The sequence below is a fragment of the Curcuma longa genome, chromosome 2 (genome assembly GCF_044706935.1).
Source record: "Curcuma longa cultivar G26 ecotype Majalengka, Jawa Barat chromosome 2, ITB_CL_G26_1.1, whole genome shotgun sequence".
NCBI lineage: Eukaryota > Viridiplantae > Streptophyta > Magnoliopsida > Zingiberales > Zingiberaceae > Curcuma > Curcuma longa.
Window position 1 is genome coordinate 12421411 of NC_133862.1, and position 20489 is coordinate 12441899.

Here is a 20489-nt window from a genome sequence, read left to right on the forward strand (position 1 = left end):
AGCTACTATTTATGTTCTTTGATTTACCTTAATAGTATAGTATCATTTTCAAAATTAATAGAATCTTATAAAATTAAATATCTAAATTATTAAATAAAAAAAATTAAGACTCGCTAAAAATCAAATATAAAAAGTATGATTTAACAAAAGATTGTGTAAATTAATTATTAATAATTATTTTTCAACCGATAGCACATTTCACACGGCTCCCTCGTCGCCGCGAAGCGTTCATTACGGTGGCGTAGGTCGCCGTTGAGAGCTCCTATTTCGGCTCATTTGGCCCTGCAGCCTCTGACGCAGACGCCTACTCCGAGGGTTTCCTGAGGTTCCCTCCGCCCCCTCCCGCCGTGGATTGATCCCGCCGTCGCCCTGCTGTACGGGTCATGGTTACCCCACCTCTCGACGTGCGCACCGCCACCAACCCAATTTCTTGATTGTCAATCGATTCGCCTTTTTGATCTTTGCTCCAATCCCCTTTTCCTCTCGTCGCCCCGTCTCCTGAACGCTCTGCGGTTCTCGATTTTCTAGGGTTTAGGTCAGCTGTCTGGCTTGTGAAATGCAAGTCAGCAGTCGTATGATCACCGTTTGGCCTCCGAGTTTGAGTTCTAGGATTTTAATCTATCTTTCAAAGTGTTGACTTGCGTGGCGATTTTTGCAGCGGGAGGACGAAGAGGTGCTTGTAACGCGCGAGGAGATCGGCGAAGGACCCCAGCCAATGGAAGGTCAGCGATAACTTGAATCGATCGATTCTCATATTTTACTCGATTTCTTATTTTCATTTGTTTTTTTTTGTGGCTAGTTGTTTGATGATTTCAGAATTCCTGTTTGACAAGGGTTTTAGATTTGTTCTGGAGTTTTAAGTTGCTTTATTGCCCGTACAGTTTCTCAGAGCGAGGCCTTAAGTACCGCTGAGAACCATCAGGTGGAGGAACCTTCATCTTCTTGTTTTAATTGGGCAATCAGTAACTTTTCGAGGTTGAACACCAAGAAATTCTACTCGGACATTTTTATAGTAGGTGGTTACCAGTGGTATGTAGTTTGCTTTTATTTGTTATTTCTCTGATTACTCCTTGGACTAGGTTCATTATATTAACGTTTCTCTTTTCCTTCCTTTTATCTGATTATTTGCAACAGGAGAGTGCTTATTTTCCCAAGAGGTAATAATGTTGAGTACTTGTCTATGTACCTGGATGTTGCTGATTCAGCGAACCTACCTTATGATTGGAGTAGATATGCAAAGTTCGGTCTGTCTGTAATCAATCAAATTCATAATAAGTACTCAATAAGAAAAGGTATTTTGAGTCACCTGATCGTTTTGCTCATGGATGATTCCAATTTAATTCAAATTGCCCACTAGCTCTTTGTATTAATTTCAGTTTCTGGCTGCTCACTAATAGTTTGTAATTTGTACCTATGTAGTTATTTATCAAAAAGCCTATCTATTCTCAGTCATTAATTTTTTAATATGACACATGAACATATATCTTCTTGATTACATAAATGTTTTTGATCGATCACCCTGATACTAAATAAGCTATCCTTTTTCTTCCTCCAAGTTAGGATGCTATACTTGCAAAACTCTTTCATTCAGACTGATGAAGTTTATGTTGATAGTTTAGGAGCATTTTGGTGATAAGAAAGACTGTAATTATTATTTATTTAGCGACAGATTTTTCTAAATTCCTTGTGTAAAAGTTGGTCGATGCAGGTACAATGAGCAATGCTCAGATTTCTGGATTCAGTATCTTCAGATGTTTCAAGTCTAATGGTTCATATTCATTATTCTTTGATAGATTACTAAGAACAGTTTCAATCCAATGCCCACTAGTGCTTTGTTAAAGGATATTGCTTAAGACAGTAGTCTTAGTAAAAGTAGAAACAAGTCAAAAGAAACATTCAATGACAAACATCATGTGATAAAAAGAAAACTAAAGATATTTTTGGTGTTAATGGAAGAACCACTATTTTTTCTCTTGCTGATGCAAAAAATTACCAAGTCACTTATTGATGTAATTGTCATAATTTTTTAAACCAAAAAATTACTTACAGTGCGCTTCAATGATGTACTTGCAGTGCGCTTAACTTCATTTTGCTTATGAATTTCTCATTTTTTCACCCAATGCCTCGAATGTGATTCACTGCTGTGGTTCCATCTAAGTGTTTTACTAGTGGCTTTGAGTGGAAATTGGGTATCCTGAGTGCATAAACAATACGTCTTTAGGCAACCATCAATGCCCATTGTTGATACACTTGATTTGTTTGAGATATACATCAGAGTGATTGACTATGGTAATAAATGCATTGGTGGCTTTCATTATCCACTCTTTGCTTAGTTTTTGCACAATCTGTTTGAATTAGTAAAAGGATCTGATAATGGTCATCACTCTAAGTAGGACCTTTTTTTTTTACCTATAGTGGAATGGAAAAGTGCTCCCTTCAAGTGATTTAGTTTTTACTTATAATGTTTTTTCCCCACCTTTTAGTATTGTTCGTTTTGATATTTGAGTCTTGTTGTTGGGAAAGTAATTAATGTTTCCAAAATGGACTAGAGACATATTCTGGGGGCATCAATAGCTTGTGCTTTGCTTGGGTTGGGCATGATTCGAGCCTAAGATTCCTTGTGTCGGGCTCAACATGACCTAGGGTGCTGCCAACCTAGGTCTGTCAACTGGTTGAGATTTCTTTTATCAATATAAAATCATAAAAAATATTTATTTAAAAATTCATAAAATCTAAAATATTTTATTATTTTAAAAGAATTACATTAATTATAAGTTAGTCATTTGTAAAATAAATATCAATATAAATTATATGATTTGAAAAAAAAAACATTTTGAGTCTCTGCCTCACATACAAAAAGTGTTAAGTCTTATGTTGCCTTTGTATCTCTGATCGCTATAATTTAATGTGAAACAATAGGGTATATAGTTGGCAACCCATGCGTAAGCTTTAATTTCCTGCAAAAGAATATTGTTGGTTTATCTCTTGCCAATAACTAGTAGAAGAACATGCCATGACTCAATATAACTGTGGAAAATAATACAAGAAAAAACTTGTTTCATTACAAGAAATAAGGCCCTATTTATATACATATTTAGGGACCTATTCTAGGAGACCTATTCTATAAAATATATATATATATCCCTAATTATTCTAACACCCCTCCTCAAGTTGGAGAATATAAATCATATGCACCCAGCTTGTTACATATGTAGTTGATTTGAGGACCTCTTAGTGACTTAGTGAATATATCTGCTAGTTGATCATGTGAGTTAATAAAACTAGTAGATTTCACCAGATATGACTTTCTCTCTGACAAAATAACAGTCGACTTTAATATGCTTTGTTCTCTCATGAAAAATTAGATTCGAGGCAATATGCATGGCGGCTTGGTTGTCATATATAAGGGACATTTGTGTAATCTCTCTAAATCTTAGCTCTTGAAGCGACTGTTTGAGCCATATAAGTTCTTGACTGCTATGACCATAGCTCGATATTTTGCCTCTACACTGGACCTTGCCACAACATTCTGTTTTTTCTTTTCCAAGAAATAAGGTTATCTTCGACAAATATACAAAATTCAGAAGTAGATTTTCTATCAATGGGAGATCTTGCCCAATCTGCATCAGAATACCCCACGACTCGAGTATGTCCTTTGTCTTCGTACAAAAGACTCCTTCCTAGAGCGCCTCTGATATATCGGATAATGCGAGTCACAGCATCCCAATGTTCTTTGCATGGAGAGTTGAGAAACTGACTTACTACACTTATTACAAATGAGATATCTGGACGAGTAACAGTAAAGTAGCTTAATTTCCCTACTAATCGCTTGTATCGTTCAGGATCTGGAAGAGGCTCTCCTGATTTGATATGAGCTTGACATTAGGATCCATGGGGTTGTTAACTGTCTTTGAGTTTAACATGCATGTTTCTTCTAGAATATCCATTGCATACTTCCTTTGGAATATGATAAACATCTTTGGACTTTGCTACTTCTATCCCCAAATAATATTTGACTTTGTCGAGATCTTTTGTCTGAAAATGTTTGAAAAGATGCTGTTTCACTTGTGAAATCCCGAGATGATCACTACCTGTGATAACAATATCATCAACATAAACTACTAAGTAGATGCAACTAGTAGATGAGTGACGATAAAAGACAGAATGATCAGCCTCACTCCGAGTCATGCCAAACTGTTGAATTACAGTACTAAATCTACTGAACCATGCTCTGGATGACTGCTTGAGACCATATAAAGATTTTCACAGGCGACGTACAAGATCAGAAGACTCCCCTTGAGCAACAAAACATGGAGGTTGCTCCATGTAAACTTCCTCGAGCAGGTCACCATGTAAGAAAGCATTTTTGATGTCCAACTGATAAAGAGGCCAATGTCGAATCGCAACAATGGATAGGAATATGCGCACGGAGGACATCTTAGCAACAAAAGAAAAAGTATTCCCATAATCCAATCCGAAGATCTGAGTATAGTCTTTAGCAACGAGGCGAGCTTTAAGCCAAACAACCTTTCTATCTGGACCAACTTTCACCGTATATACCCATTGACAACCGACAATTGATTTCTCTGGTGGTAGAGGAACGAGATCCCAAGTCTCACTGCTCTGTAAGACACACATTTCATCGAGCATAGCCTGTTTTCATCCTGGATGGGCAAAGACATCACCTGCAGTCTTCGGAAGAGAAACAGACGACAAGGAGGAAAGACAAGAAAAATAGGAAGGAGAAATGCGATGATAACTTAAAGAAACATAATGAGGAGAAGGATTACGAGTGGACCGCATACCTTTCCGAAGTGCAATGAGAATATCAGACTCAGGAGATGGGATCGGAGGACGAGGCGAAAGACTTGGCTCCAAATATGTGTCCATGGCAGCGTCAGTGGTGGGCGACGGCAAAGCAGGACGAGGACGACGCTGATAAACCTGCAAAGGAGGAGATGTCTCCGGAGATGACAGAGACTTTTTCGGAGGAAAAAAAATAGCCAGTAGTGTAGGCGTAGAAGGAGAAAACTCGGACGGAGATCCATTAGGCCCAAAAATAGAACTGAATCAAAGAACGTGACATCAACAGAGATGAAGTACCGACGGAAAGTAGGGGAATAATACTTGTACCCTTTCTGAGACCGTGGGTACCCAAGGAAGACACATTTATGAGATCGGGAAGAGAGTTTGTCAATGCCAGGATCGAGAGCATGAGCAAAACATATAGAACCAAAGACTTTAGGTGGTAAAGGATGAAGAGACTGATGAGGATAAAGAACATGATGAGGTATTTGACCTTGTAGAGTGGAGGAAGACATGCGATTGATGAGATAACACGCAGTGAGTACAGCGTCACCCCAAAACTGAAGAGGAACATGAGAATGGAGAAGAAGAGTCCGGGTGGTCTCAAGAAGATTGCGATTCTTGCGTTCGGCTACTCCATTCTGTTGAGGGGTATGAGGATAAGACGTCCGATGCAACACATCATGAGACTCCAAGAAGGTCTGAAACGGAGTAGATAGATACTCACATGCATTATCACTCTACAAGGTTCGAAGAGAAATACCAAATTGAGTTTTAATTTCATAAAAAAAAGATTGAAAAAGAGAAAACAACTCCGAACGATCTTTCATCAGATATAACTAAGTACAACAGGAAAAATCATCTATAAAGGTAATAAGATATCGTGACCCCAATGTAGAAGAAACACGACTTGGGCCCCAAACATCGGAATGAACCAAAGCAAATGGGGACGACGCTCGACTCACAGTGCGAGGAGAAAAAGAACTACAAACATGCTTTCCTAATTGACGTGATTCATAAGACAAAGATTCTAAGTGAGAAAGACCCAGATGAAATTGTTTCAACTTATCAAGATCAGGATGTCCCAACTGAGCATGAATACGAAGGGGAGATGCCGCCGTCGAACCAACAAGAGAGGACTGTTGAAGATGATATAGGCCATGAGACCCATATCCGAAGCCAATCATCCTCCCCGTATTCCGGTCCTGTAAGGAAACAGAAGATTTAGTAAACGAGATGACACAATCAAGAGACCGAGTAAGCTGACTAATTGATAATAAATTAAAGGGAGCATCGGGAATATAAAGAACATTATGAATAGAAAGAGATGGAGAAGGATGAACAACACCAACACCCTGAGACTGAATTTGAGAACCATTTGCCATGGTGACAATGAGTAAATAACCAGAAGTAGCGAGAGAAGAAAAAAGAGATCTATTACCAGTGATATGATCGGTGGCCCCGGAATTAAGAATCCAAGAACTCGAATAGCGAGATATGCCGGCAAAGGAATTACCAGTGAGTGCAATGACAACAGGGGAATCAGAGACCTTTCGATCCTCATACCATTTCAGAAAGTCGTCATAGGAAGGCGGTGGGATCGGATCTGGTGGCAACTGTGAAGTGGAAGTTGAAGGAGCTACAGAATTCTAGACGATCTACGCAGCACGGGGAGGTCGACTATGTAGACTCCAACATTTATCAATCGTGTGTCTAGGTCGATGACAATGATCACACCAAGGGCGTCCTTTGCCATCCTTACAAGGTGAAGGTTTGTTGTTGTTTCGAGATATCAAAGCTAATAAGACCAAACTTGCACGGGCCACCATCTTCACAGATCTTCTGCTCACAGATCCGTGATTTGTGAGCACCACCGGTTCGTCACGGAAGAAGTAGAGGTTGAGCGCGGCCAAAACAAGGCGGTCGACTAGCGTTCGACCAAAGAACACCACCGGTTCGTCACCAATAGCAATGGTCTCGGTGGGGAGCTTGAAAGAGTCGTCCAGACTGTCACCAATCTGGATGATGAGGTTATTGCCAAAGAGGAGAGAAGGTACTTGAAGCAAAAGGAATCTGCGCGGGTTGGTTTTGAGAAATCGCGTTGTTGGTGGTCGATCCTGGTTCGCCATCTTCCCTACTGAGCGCGGCGCCGAAGATCGTCTTTCACGCCCCACACGCGAACGCCACCGATCGAACCTGCTTCTTCTTCTTCCAACCGCGTCACGCTGCCGCTCTCGTCTGCGCGAGAGAAGAGCCTCGATCGTGAGAGAAGACGGAGGAAAGGAAGAGGAGTCTTGCCGCGTCGCGCTTGACGTGGATGCAGACGTCGACCCTTGCGAACCTCTGCCGCCCGAGGAGGAGGACGGCTTCGGGAAAAGAAGACGTTGCACCCCCGTGAACCTCTGCCGCCCAAGGAGGAGGACGACTTCGGGAAAGGACGCCGCGCTTCGGGAAAAGAAGGCTCCTCGCGTGGCGGCGGAGGAAAGAAAACCTAAACCTAACGCTCTGATACCATGTGTAAAATAATACAAGAAAAAACTTGTTTCATTACAAGAAATAAAGCCCTATTTATATACATATTTAGGGACCTATTATAGGAGACTTATTCTATAAAATATATATATATTCCTAATTATTCTAACAATAACCATATTGATGGTGCAACCATAGTCAACCAACCACTATGGTCCTATTTTGTTGTTAAATAATAGGTGATATACCCAGACTCTTGTAGACTCTTGATGCTGACTTTGTGCTAGTAGAATAATGGAATGACAAAATATCAATTTGAGACTTGACTCTAAACTATTCCAATTTTCACCAAATCAGCTAGTTCTCCCAGTTTTGTATAAGTCAACCTGTTTATTCAGGTCGGTTGCACATCTTATCTCAATATACTAGTACTAGATTAAGAATCATTTTTTTTCTATCCTATTGGTTGGTCTAGCCTATTGTTTAGTTGGTCCTGTTTTCATAACTATGTGAGAATAATTATCTGAGGAAGCGGAGATGTTTGGGGGCTCGAGGGCCACATGAAGGGGGCAGAGAGGGCCAAAGCTTATTAGGGTTTGGTGGAGGACTGCTGGAGGAGCAAGGGGACTCATTGACAGGGCAGAAGCAGTTGAAGGAGCTCATATGGGTTTATGAAGGGGGCTGTCAAAGGGGGTGGAGGTGGTTGTTAAAGGAAGCTTGTAGAGGAGGTGAGGGAGTTTACGTAGAGAGAGGAGCATATTGGGAAAATGGCCTAGTGTGCCCCCAAACCCCATGTTTTCCCGTTGTTATGAGAAATCAAACTGGAAATTGAACTGGTTGAGTTCTGAGCCATGGTTCTAGTGGTCGAAGTTGTAGGCCAAAATTGGTCTAACTGCACGTTGATCTGAATATTGATTTGACCGAGTCTATTTTCCAAACCAACCTAGATCCGATAGTTAAACTTTGATGCATTCCCTGTTTCCTCACTTTGAACAAATCACATGTCTGACACCTTTTGATCTATACTCTTATGAGATACTCTACTTGAGTTGAGGTAACATAGGCGGGATTCTATCTATGCTTTGTATGTGTGTTTGTCATTGCTACAAAATCTGATTGAAGTTGCGACCTCTGTTTAATGAGTTAATAACTGTAATATTATGTGCACTTGATTTCTAGATGTTTTATACCGAATCATACTTGTATTGATTTTCTAGTAGGGTATAACAATGCTTGATGGCGATAGCTTGAGAAAGCTTGTGCATGACACTTAATGTTTGGTTCCACTTTGCAATTTATTATAATATATAAGTAGGTTTCTTCGTTTTATTCAGAGATAAATAATTTATTCTACTGTGGGTTGAAGTAACAGCTTATGAAATTTATTTGGTTGCAGATACCCACCACCAATTTAATGAACGAGAAAGCGATTGGGGTTTTACTTCATTTATGCCTTTGACCGAAGTTTATGATCCAAGTAGAGGATTTTTACTGAATGATACTCTAGTAGTTGAAGTTGAGGTCTTTGTAAAAAGGATCATTGATTACTGGTCTTATGATTCTAAAAAGGAGACAGGTTATGTTGGTCTCAAGAATCAGGGAGCTACCTGTTACATGAACTCTCTTTTGCAGACTTTGTATCATATTCCTTATTTCAGGAAGGTGTGAGATCATATTTTTCATCTGTCTCATTATTCACATGATTAATTACATTCAATACTTCTGTCTTGTGATTTTCAGGCTGTATATCACATGCCTACAACTGAGAATGATATGCCATCAGCAAGTATTCCGTTGGCCATGCAGAGCTTGTTCTATAAGCTGCAGTACAATGATAGCAGTGTTGCTACTAAAGAGTTGACAAATTCATTTGGATGGGATACATATGATTCTTTTATGCAGCATGATGTTCAAGAACTCAATAGGGTTTTGTGTGAGAAGTTGGAAGACAAAATGAAGGTATGATTTTGGGCTAACACGATGTCTTGATGCTTCTATACATATATATTGGACTAATTCATTTGATGCAATCACAGGGGACTGCTGTTGAGGGAACGATACAACAATTGTTTGAAGGTCATCACACAAATTACATAGAATGCATCAATGTTGATTACAAGTCCAACAGAAAAGAGTCATTTTATGGTAAAAATATATAATGTAAATTCATCTTTTATGCTTTAAGCTGCACAATGTGCTACATATTGCAATCTGGTTGATGGGAAAGTACTCTATAGATCTTCAGCTTGATGTCAAAGGTTGCCAAGATGTTTATGCTTCCTTTGATAAGTTTGTTGAAGTTGAACATCTTGAAGGGGATAACAAATACCATGCAGAACAGTATGGCTTACAGGTTGGTTGCTGGTTATGCTTGCACAAATTATTGCTAAATCAACTTTGCTATTTTACTGGGCATTTCGGTTCATATTTATGGATGATTTTGCTAGCTTTGGTATGCGAATTCCAACTTACTACTTGGGTTTTTCACAAATTTTATGTTTAAAGGATTGTTCCATGCCGAATTTCTTTCTTCCACCAGAATAGTATGGTTTTAGTAAATAGTGCATCATGTTGACACTTTACATGTTTTAATGCACACCGAGATCAACTCAAATATATTTTGATCCTATTATCTCAGTACGTGGAACCTTGCTTATTTCCAAATATAAGCCAATAGCTTCTTTGTCTCCAATTATAAACCTATTGCTATAGCAATCAGACTGTTAATGAAATTAATGTTTTGGAGCAATAAGTTTTAAAAAGATAACAAACATACCTTGCTAACAGTGAACTGACTCTTGTGCATTGGACGAGAGCATTGGGTAATTTTCCAAGATCTAAATTAAATAATGCTTAGCCAACCCCACCTAGTGGGATAAGGTTCGATTGTTGTTGTAAATTAAATAATGCTCCCAAGACATTTGATATTAGTAACCATTTCTCTACATTTCTATACATATCTCTGAATTAATCACTTGGAGTTAGACTTGGCTTGGACTATTAGAATTGCAACATCCATTCTATGTTTCTCTTACTCCAATGTCACTTTTCTTTGTTGTTGCTAATAATTCTGTTGGCGCTTCTCCTTTTCTCTACCCACTCTTCGTATAGTGTTCCATCTACTCTTGTGATTGGCCAATGGAATCGAAGGATGCCATGAGCAGAGAATGTTCCTATTTTGGCTGATTTCAGACAAGACAATTAATGTCTTGGTCGGTACCACTGAAAATGTCAGATCAAGTAACATAATGACATTTGTCCATGTTGACATAGTATTTATTGGTTATTGGTACGGCGGAAGCGGTTTGGATTGCTAGAGGGGAGGGGCGAATAGCAACCTGCAAATAAAATTTTGAATTTTTCTTGCTAACAACTTAGCAAGGACACACACATTAATTAATCAAAAAGAAAACATATAAAAGTAAGGGACTCGATATCTTACTTGGTTTGCAACTCATAGGTTGCTAGTCCAAGAACTATGAACGCCCACTATGTTCTCCTTTTCGGGAACTCGTCGAAGGTGGAGAAGACTCTTACAACAATTGAGTGTGAGAATAATAAAAAATGGAAAAGCATAATGTAGTTCAAGTGTGTTGTTCTTTCAACTGAGCTCCTCAACTCTTTTTATAGCCTTTGCTCGAATTGACGATGTGGCATGTTTGGTCGACCGAACACGTTGATGTGGCAGATATGGTTTATCTACTCAATGGTCTTTGCCCGACCATTTGTTGACGTGGTGGGTTGACATGGCAGATAGGCTCATCCACTCAACGGTCTTTGATTAACCGTTTGTTGACATGGCAGACTGACGTGGCAGATGAACTTATCCACTCAACGATCCTTGATCGACCTTTTGCTAACGTGGCAGATGAGCTCATCCATTTAATGGTCCTCGCCCAACTGTTTGTTATTGGTCGATCGAACTGTTAGTCTGGTTAACCAGAAACATTGTTTTGGTTGTCCGAAACTCTTGGCTTAGTCGATGACACCCTGTGCATGCTTCCTTTCGGCTTCGCGTGCCTTGGATGTTGGAGTACTCTTCCGCAGCTCCATGTCCCTCGGATGCACTGAACTCATCAACTCTCTTCCCATGCCATCATTCTCCCTTGTTGTATCCTCTGTTAAAGTTCGCCGTCTCCGATGCTCCTTGTCCTTTTTGGTTCGACCTTTCACTGTATTCCATCAGATCTTAAGCTATCGAGTACCTCTGTGTTTTCCTAAGTCTCTGTATGCTTAGACGCACATATTAAATACGGCAAGACCTAACTTAACCTTAGTTGATAACACATCAAAATTGTGGCTTTACCACTTGGGATTCTAGCGATCTCCCCCTCAATCACGCAGGGTAATAACATTGGTATCCTATGTCGGTATTAGTAGGTGGTCGAAACATTATGATTGATTCCAATCCACATTTGAAACCCCGCATGTGACATTACTTTATTCGTTGTGCTGCCTAACGATCTGTGGCTGGATTGATCAACATGTACCTTCTCTATTTATTTCTTCATGCATATAGTTCATTCATATCTTTTAAACTTGAATGCCCTTCTTGTATGCTGTGCAATGATGTTATTATACTTTGCTTGCATTAATGCAGAGCTTTCTTTTTCTCCAATTTAATAATGGATTGTATTTCTGTCAGGATGCCAAGAAAGGTGTCCTCTTTGTTGATTTCCCTCCTGTTTTGCAACTTCAGCTTAAACGGTTCGAATATGATTTTATGCGAGATGCAATGATCAAGGTTGGTATGGTTGAAAAATACTGTTGGTGGCATTGATTTGCAATCTATTTTGATCTCATATTTCAACTTTTTATCTGGTGATAGGTAAAATTTGGATCTGTAATAATAATATTTTAGTAGATTGTAACTCTCTGGTTTTTTAATACTTTCTCTAAGTTTGACGTTACAGATATTTGTCTGTAACGTGTACAGCATCACCAAGGATGTTCCAGTAAACCATCCTTTCTATTGTGGTTGAACCAAATAAAGTGTAAAATACATAAAGCAAATAAATAAATGTGGTCCTTGCAAAATGGAGCTATGTTAAATTCTTATTTGCCATAGAGATTACAGTGTGGCTCTGCATCAGTAATAACGAAGGATAAGGACTTATTCAGTTTTAATTTTATTTTGAATAATTATTTTTTAATATCGATGTGGTCCACTGTAGATTAAGATATTAAAATAAAATTTAGTTATTTCTAATGAGTTTAATTTTGTTAGGTTGGACCATATAACTAATTTTGTACACCAAGGGTTGGCTATATATATATATCACATCAATAATCATCAGACAAGTTTAATCACAAATAATTCCCCTGATTATTCTCTCATTTTTTATCCCTTTTTCTTCTTGTCAAATAACGCCATGTCTTTTAGCACCTCCTTTTTTTCTTCCACACAAACTGAAACTGTCTCTGTACTCTGCTTCTTTGCTGTTGCGTCATTCATATTTGTTCTCGAACCCCTTTCCATTAGCTACTTACCTCTGCTCCCTTTACACTATAGCAGGTCCCTTTGGTGCATTTACGTGGTTAAACTCTCTTGCTCTCCCAACACTCTTAAGTGGATCCCCTTTTGTATAATAGAGCTCAAACAAGGTCAATTATGGACTAGATGACAATTAGACCCATCCAAGTCCTGTTTGCTTTTTTTCTTGTTCAAGTTCTTCACCCATACCACTTCATCTCACCCCCATTCAACATCTTCATTGTCCAACTCAAACTCTCTACTAGTCTTTCTTGACTCCTCTAGATCATCACTGCTTGCGCTACATGTGGAGATCTCCATCACCTCTTCTGAGTAATTTGATCCTTTTTCCACATCGTGATTGAGTATGAACACACTTTTGAGAGGACGTAATGTTACTTGTTTATTTACCATGTCAATGAGACTCTGTGTTAGCAGTAACAAAGATGAAGTTGTTATAATGTAATGCTTATGTTAATAATAATCAAGCAAGTTGTAATCTCAAATAACTTCTTCTATTCTCTTTTATAAGAATGGTAATATTTTCTTCTCTATGAGAGCACCGACTATTCTTGCTAGTGGTACCTCATCCTTATTGTGCATTCATAATAATTTTATGAGCATACGTTTTGAATTGCTGATTTTCTTTGAAAGCCTGATATTGAGGTGCTAAATGAAGCAAGTTTAATTGTCTTTTACAGTTGATAATTCCTTTCATCCTGATTAGATTTTCAATGTTTTGAGGACTAGATTTAAATTTATTTTAAGTTCTATATTTTGATTTTGTCTTTTTTCTCACATAAATTAGTTTGTGAAATCTAATTGCTTAATGGAAAATTAAGTTTGTTAAAGATTTTTTTACATTTTAGATACAAGAGAAATTGACTATTGCTACAGATAATATTGCCTAGAGTTGATTGAGCCAAATAGTTAAGACTTGCATTGCTCAATAACTTATCCATCTAGAAGATTTTAGTCACTGGAGCAACCAGGCAGAAAATACTGTTTTTTTTTTAAAATTAGTTGGCAAATATAAATGGAAAAACTGTGCCTCAATGGTTGTAAATTTTTGTTAGTTTTCTTGAGCTCTAAGTTATTCTTCCATGATCCACTAGAACAGTTTTTTCCCTTTGTTTTAGCATATCTTTCATCTATTCTGTGGTTGTGGTTGAAGTGACAATTTTCACCAAATGAAAGATTACTTGTGTTTGATGTGTTTCCATTCTTTTCCATCCTAATTCTTGATGATGATGGTTCTTTATTCTCTTTTTGATTGGATAGCACTATATATCTTTAAATTGATCTGATTTACAACATTTATGCAGATTAATGACCGTTATGAATTCCCACTTCAATTAGATCTGGATCGAGATAATGGCAAATATCTTTCCCCAGATGCAGATAGAAGGATTCACAATCTATACACACTTCATAGGTATTGTTCATTATAGAATTTTTCCCCTTCCTTTGTCTGGACAAAACCAGATTAATGTTTCTTTTTCCTCACAAGTATTGTCTAAATAATAGACATGATATTTATATTCCAATCTTTACAGATTATCACTGAAATTAATATTTGATGAATTTCTAATCTCATTGCTCATTTTTCTTGTAATATAGTACTTAGGATATGGGTGCTTTATCATTCAGCAAGATCCAATTTCCTCGAGGAAAAATAATAGTACTAGGTAATGATGATATTTTACATTCATGTTAAGAAGGTAAACCAATATATATTTTTGGTGCTCAAGGATTTTTTTTTATTTTAAAAAGGGGTACATTGATGTCGTTCACATGGGATAAACCTGGAATGCTGCGCACCTTCCCGTGCGCACAACGTCCGCGATTGAGTGCGCATCGGGGCGTCCAAAAGTGATCCGGCTACCCTGCCCACTCAGTCACAGACGGATGTTGCGCACGGTGTTTATGTGCCACCTGACTTGGCAGCCATGACGGTGCTTATATGAATTCAACATTCAATATAAAAAACATTTCATGTGGTAGACTTCAAATTGGTCAAAGTCAAAATTGTGTGTAAGCCAAAGTTAAGCGGTGTCCAAAGTTCGATCTTTGACTAAAACAATATCTATTTTGGTATTGTATTGTATTGTCTTGATACAATTTCGATGCTTTGTATAGTCTATCGAATTGAAAAATTAGCCTAACCAATTACACAAGTAATAACTTATACACTAACCAATATAATTTAATTTAATACATTATATTTATACATCTGATTTAATATATAAGTTAATACAAATTAATATTCGAATTTAATTTAATTTGAGTATAGCTACTGTTTAAAATGTTATTTTTAAGTTAACACATTAATAATTATATATTAAAAATCTGTATTAGTACATAAATTTATACAAATTAGTATTCAAATATAACTTAATTTGATATAATCACTAACTAAAATTTAATTTAATTTAACACATTATATTTGTACATTAAAACCTGCTCTTATGCAAAAGTTAATATTAATTAATATTTATGTTTAATTTAATATAAATATAATTACTGATTAAAATTTATTTTGATCTAGTACATTATATTTATACATTAAAATAATCTGATTTAATACATAAATTAATATGGATTTATATTAAAATTTAATTTATTCAACTATATATTAAAATTAAAATCTGCTTTTAACACAAATTAATATGAATTATTATTCAAATTTACTTTAGTTTGAGTATAGTTACTGATTAAAATTTAATTCAAGTACAACAACAACAACCAAGCCTTATTCCACTAGATGGGGTCGCCTATATGGATCCTTTTATACCATTGAGCTCTACTCCCTACCATATCATCATCTATATTTAAATAAATTTTATCTTGTTTTATCATTGCTAATCAAATCTTTTTTGATTTTCCTATTCTACGTTTGATGTGCGTATTTGTCATAGTTTCACATCGCCTAACTGGAGCATTTATTGGTCGTGTAAGTACATGTCCATATCATTTAAAATATGTCTCTCGGAGTTTTTCTACAATAGATGCAATTCTGACTTTCTCTTTATGCTTTCATTTCTTATTCTGTCCATCCTCGTATGTCCACACATCCATCTTAACATTCTCATCTCTACAACTCTCATCTTCTGCTCATGTGCTCGAGTCATAGCCTAACATTCAACGTCATATAACATAGCAGGTCTAATTGTCGTTTTGTAAAACTTTCTTTTAAGTTTTAGAGGTACTTTACGATCACATAAAACAATCGACGCTCTCCACCATTTCAACCATCCTGCTTGTATTCTATGTAAGACATATCTCTTAATTCCTCTATCATCTTGCAAAAATACCTTAAATACTTAAAGCTCTTAGTTCCAAACAACTCGTCATCTCCTATCTTAACAATTGTTTCATTAGGTCTAATATTGTTAAATTTAAATTTCATATATTCTGTTTTTATTTTACTAAACTTAATATTTTTTATTTCTAGTGTTTCTCGTTAAGATTCTAGTTTAACATTTACACCTTCACGTATTTCATCTATCAAAACAATATCATGTGCAAACAACATGCACTACGATTCTGTGTCTTGAATGTGTCTAGTGAGTTCGTTCATGATTAATGTAAAAAGATAATGACTTAGAGTTGATCCTTGATGTAACCTTATTTTTATTGAAAATGTTTTAGTTAATCCTCTTGAAGCCTTTACTTTGGTTTTTACATCTTCATACATATCCTTAATTAGTTCAATATATGTTACGCTAACACTTCTTTTTTTTTAGAATTTTTCATATAATTTCTCTTGAGACTATATCATAAGTTTTTTCTAAGTCATTGAATACCATGTGTAGAATTTACTTTTGCTCTTGATACTTTTCAATTAGTTACTTGAGTAGATATATAACTTCTATTGTTGACATTCTAAGCATGAATCTAAATTGATTTTCAGTCACCATGGTCTCCTTCCTTATCGTTTTTTATTATTCTTTCCCAGAATTTCATGGTATGACTCATTAATTTGATATCTCTATTGTTTGTACAATTTTGTATGTCTCCTTTATTCTTATACAAGGATACTAAAGTACTTATCTTCTATTGATCAAGCATCTTTTTCGTTTTCAATATTATGTTAAATAATTTTATAAGCCATTCAATACCTTGTTTCCTTAGACATTTCCATACCTCTATTGGAATATTATCTGGTCTAATGACTTTTTCATTTTATATCTCAATTAAGCTTGTTCTACTTCTAAAGTTTGAATTCTACGATAACAATTTAAATTTCTATACTCATTTAATTTGCTTAAATTACTTAAGTTAAGTTGATCACCTAAACCTTTATTAAAAATTGATGAAAATATTTCTTCAACGATCTTTTATTTCTCCATCATTACTAGTACCTTATTGCATTCATCTTTAATACATCTTATTTGGATAAGATCTTTTGTTTTTCTCTCTCTCACTTTAACTATTATATAAATCTCTCTTTCTCCTTCTTTTGTATCTAATTTTTGATATAACCGTTCAAAAGCTTCATTCTTAGCTTTATTCACTACTTTCTTAGTCTTTTTCTTGACTCTTGTATATTTTTTAAGTTTTCTTTGTTCTTACAAATATATAATTCTTTATAGGCTGTTCGTTTTTTCTTGACTTTCTCTTGTACTTTCTCATTTCACTACCAAGATTCTTTACTTGGTGGTGCACGTCTCTTTGACTCACTGAGTACATTCTTGGTTACCATTTACAACTTTGATATCATATTATCCGATGTTGTATTTGAGTTACCGTATATTTCTTCTAATACTTGTACTCCCATCCTCTATTTAAATATATTTTGTTTGTCATTCTTTAACTTGTATGACTTAATTTTAGGAGTCGTACATATTCTTCTTCTATTGATACTATGCTTGAGGCATATATCTCAGACTACTAACTTATGTTAGGTAGTTAAGTTTTTTCATGACTTTATAATCTTTACAGATCTTTCTATTCTTCGTCCTAACTATAAAAAACTCAATGATTTATATTCCCACTTTTGAACGTGATCAAATGTTCTTATCTTTTCTTAAAAAACATATTAGCTAGTATAAGGTCAGTTTTCTCTTATTCATTTCTTGTGCCAAATCCATAACCCCCTGCACCCTCTCGTTTCCTCATTTTTTACTCTGACATGGTCATTTAGATCGCCTCCTATTAAAATCATTCCATTTGGTGGAATGTTTTGTAATATTTCATCTAGGTCATCTTAAAACCTTGATTTGGTATCTTCATCTAATCTTGCTTGAGGTGTATATATGCCAATTAAGTTTATAGTTTCTTTCTCCACTACTATCTTGAGAATTATAATAATATCCTCCTTTTTAACTACTCTTACAACTTCATCCTTTAACGAATTATTTAAGATAATACCTACTCCATTTCTTGTTTTACTTTTTCTTGTGAACCATAACTTAAAATCTGAGTTCTCTATCATTTTTGGCTTCTCGCGTACCCATTTTATCTTTTGTACACACAAAATACTAATTCTTCTCCTAATCATCATATCTACTACCTCCATTGTTTTGCCAATGAAGGTTCCTATGTTCTGTATTTCAAATCTTAGACTATTAGTGTTCCTATAATATTTGTTCTTATCCAATTTATGGTGAGAGAACTTTTACCTATTTAATACGACACCCAAGTTTTCATAGTGATGTAACAGTCCTTGCCAATATATTATAGTCGGACCCTGCAACGCGAACTCTTGTATATTTATCATTACACCCGAGTTCTGGAGATGTAGCTGTCATTGTCGAGACGTTACAGTCGGACCCTATAACGCGTTCCTTCCGGAGAACAATCTAGCATTAACACAATAGTTTAATGAATTCATTCATTAACATTTGCCTTAGTTTGACGCTGGCTGGCAACCTAATGCAACTCTCCTCCTTTATCTGGGCTTGGGACTGACCATGACGGGTTATTCGTCATGGGCGGAGTTGATTAAAATTTAATTCAAGTAATACATTATATTTATAAATTGAACTATTTTTATGCATTGAAATTTATTTTAGTTCATAAACTGATACAAATTAATATTCATCATTTTTATATATTGAAATTTGGTTTAACACAATTCAAATTAAAATTTACCAGAATTAGTGATTTTATTTTGATTTAATATAATATATTTATTTATACATTGATATATGATTCAATACATAAATTAATCTAAATTAGTTATTACATGATTTAATTTAAACATAAATTAAATCTATTTATAAATCTAATTACAAACTATAAGATATAATTTATATAAATTTAAATATATAGGATATAATTATATAAAGAAATAATCATATAACTCATATAATTTATATCATATAATTAATTTGTATAATAGTATTGTTGGGGTGTGTACAATCGATTATTGGTGTGGTAGAGGGGGGAAGTGAATATTGCTCCCGGGACATAGTTGAGTTATTTACGACGGGCTAGACTTGCTGAAGTGGGCAAGGACCGAATCTCGGCGAAGCTGAGGCAATGTCCTCCTCCGTTGTGGCCAACTGCAGCTTCTCGATTTACTTTCTCACATGGTCGTGGGGCCGACCGTGTGAAGCTGCTGGGGTGGCGGATTCCACCTTTTTTTACTGAAGAAAGGGAAGTGAATATTATTTTCCACAATGTTACAACAACAACAACCAAGCCTTTATCTCATTAAATGAAGTTGAATATATGTATCCTCTTACATCATAAGCTCAATTTACTCTATATCATCATCTATATTTAAATGAATTTTATCCTATTTTATCATTGCTAATTAGGTATTCTTTGGTCTTCTTCTTCTTCGATTAATGTGCCTATTTATCATGGTCTCACATCTCCTAACTGAGACATTTATTGGTCTCACATTGCCTAACTTTTTGTGTGATGTTACTGTTATAAAAAACAATGCAGTAGAAATACAAACACAAAATAAGTCTAACTAGATGATGCACTTGTTTAATGCGGGTCGGCAACCCCTAGACTTTTAATCCATAACCTATGATCCTTTAGGTGAATCGCTCTTGAGAGCGCCTCTATATTTTCTCTTTCTCAACAACATCAAAGGTGGAGAAACCTTTTATAATTCTGCACTCCAGAAATACATGATTGAGGAGAAGGATTACAATGAAGCTTAAAGAAAAGACAAGTTTGGGCAGTAATAACACTTGATTGATGTTGTATTTTATAGAGGTGGCAAACATCAGTGTGACTTCTGCTTAGTTTCAGTCAGTCGTAGTATTAGTCAATTGCTCATTCTTGAGTCGATTGGTCAGTCGACTAGAAAATAATTTGTTCTCAACTCAAATGATTAAAACATTCTATTAGGTTACTAAATAGTTTGAGTCATCAATCGACTGTATCTTAATCATCAGTCAATTCACAATGGCCCAAAGAGACAAACTTAGGGGTTTGATTTACCTAACATGACTCAGTCACCACTGTACTAATGTGGATCCACATTAGTCAACTGGTCAATCTGAAGCACTTAAGGTATTAAGTTTCTCAGTCATTAATCTATTATCTTCCCATATGAGTCGATTGACATCCTGACTGCAACCACATCTAAAGTCAAGTCCGCCTAAGTTGGCATCTACCCCCCATCCATTATATACTGGTCATTCCACTCACATCACCTGTAGAGTCTTTTTGAGCCTTGAAATTTTATTTTGTCAAGCTACTTGTCTCTCAAATGCACTGAGATCTTGGTTCACTCATGCCATCCTTTCACGCATCGCTTATGTAGTTCACC

General features: G+C 36.0%; 1 protein-coding gene across 1 annotated transcript in view; it reads left to right on the forward strand.

Moving 5' to 3' along the window:
- Positions 1-264: 264 nt before the first annotated feature.
- LOC141821637 (ubiquitin C-terminal hydrolase 13-like) overlaps positions 265-20489 on the forward strand; it is a 47862-nt gene continuing 27637 nt past the window's right edge. Inside the window, exons 1-10 of the mRNA XM_074709008.1 lie at positions 265-404; positions 659-722; positions 882-1029; positions 1135-1292; positions 8675-8940; positions 9019-9237; positions 9315-9423; positions 9516-9631; positions 11924-12022; positions 14077-14186. Coding sequence (XP_074565109.1) covers positions 384-404; positions 659-722; positions 882-1029; positions 1135-1292; positions 8675-8940; positions 9019-9237; positions 9315-9423; positions 9516-9631; positions 11924-12022; positions 14077-14186 — 1310 coding nt within the window. The 5' untranslated portion in view covers positions 265-383. The remainder of the gene's footprint in view (positions 405-658; positions 723-881; positions 1030-1134; positions 1293-8674; positions 8941-9018; positions 9238-9314; positions 9424-9515; positions 9632-11923; positions 12023-14076; positions 14187-20489) is intronic.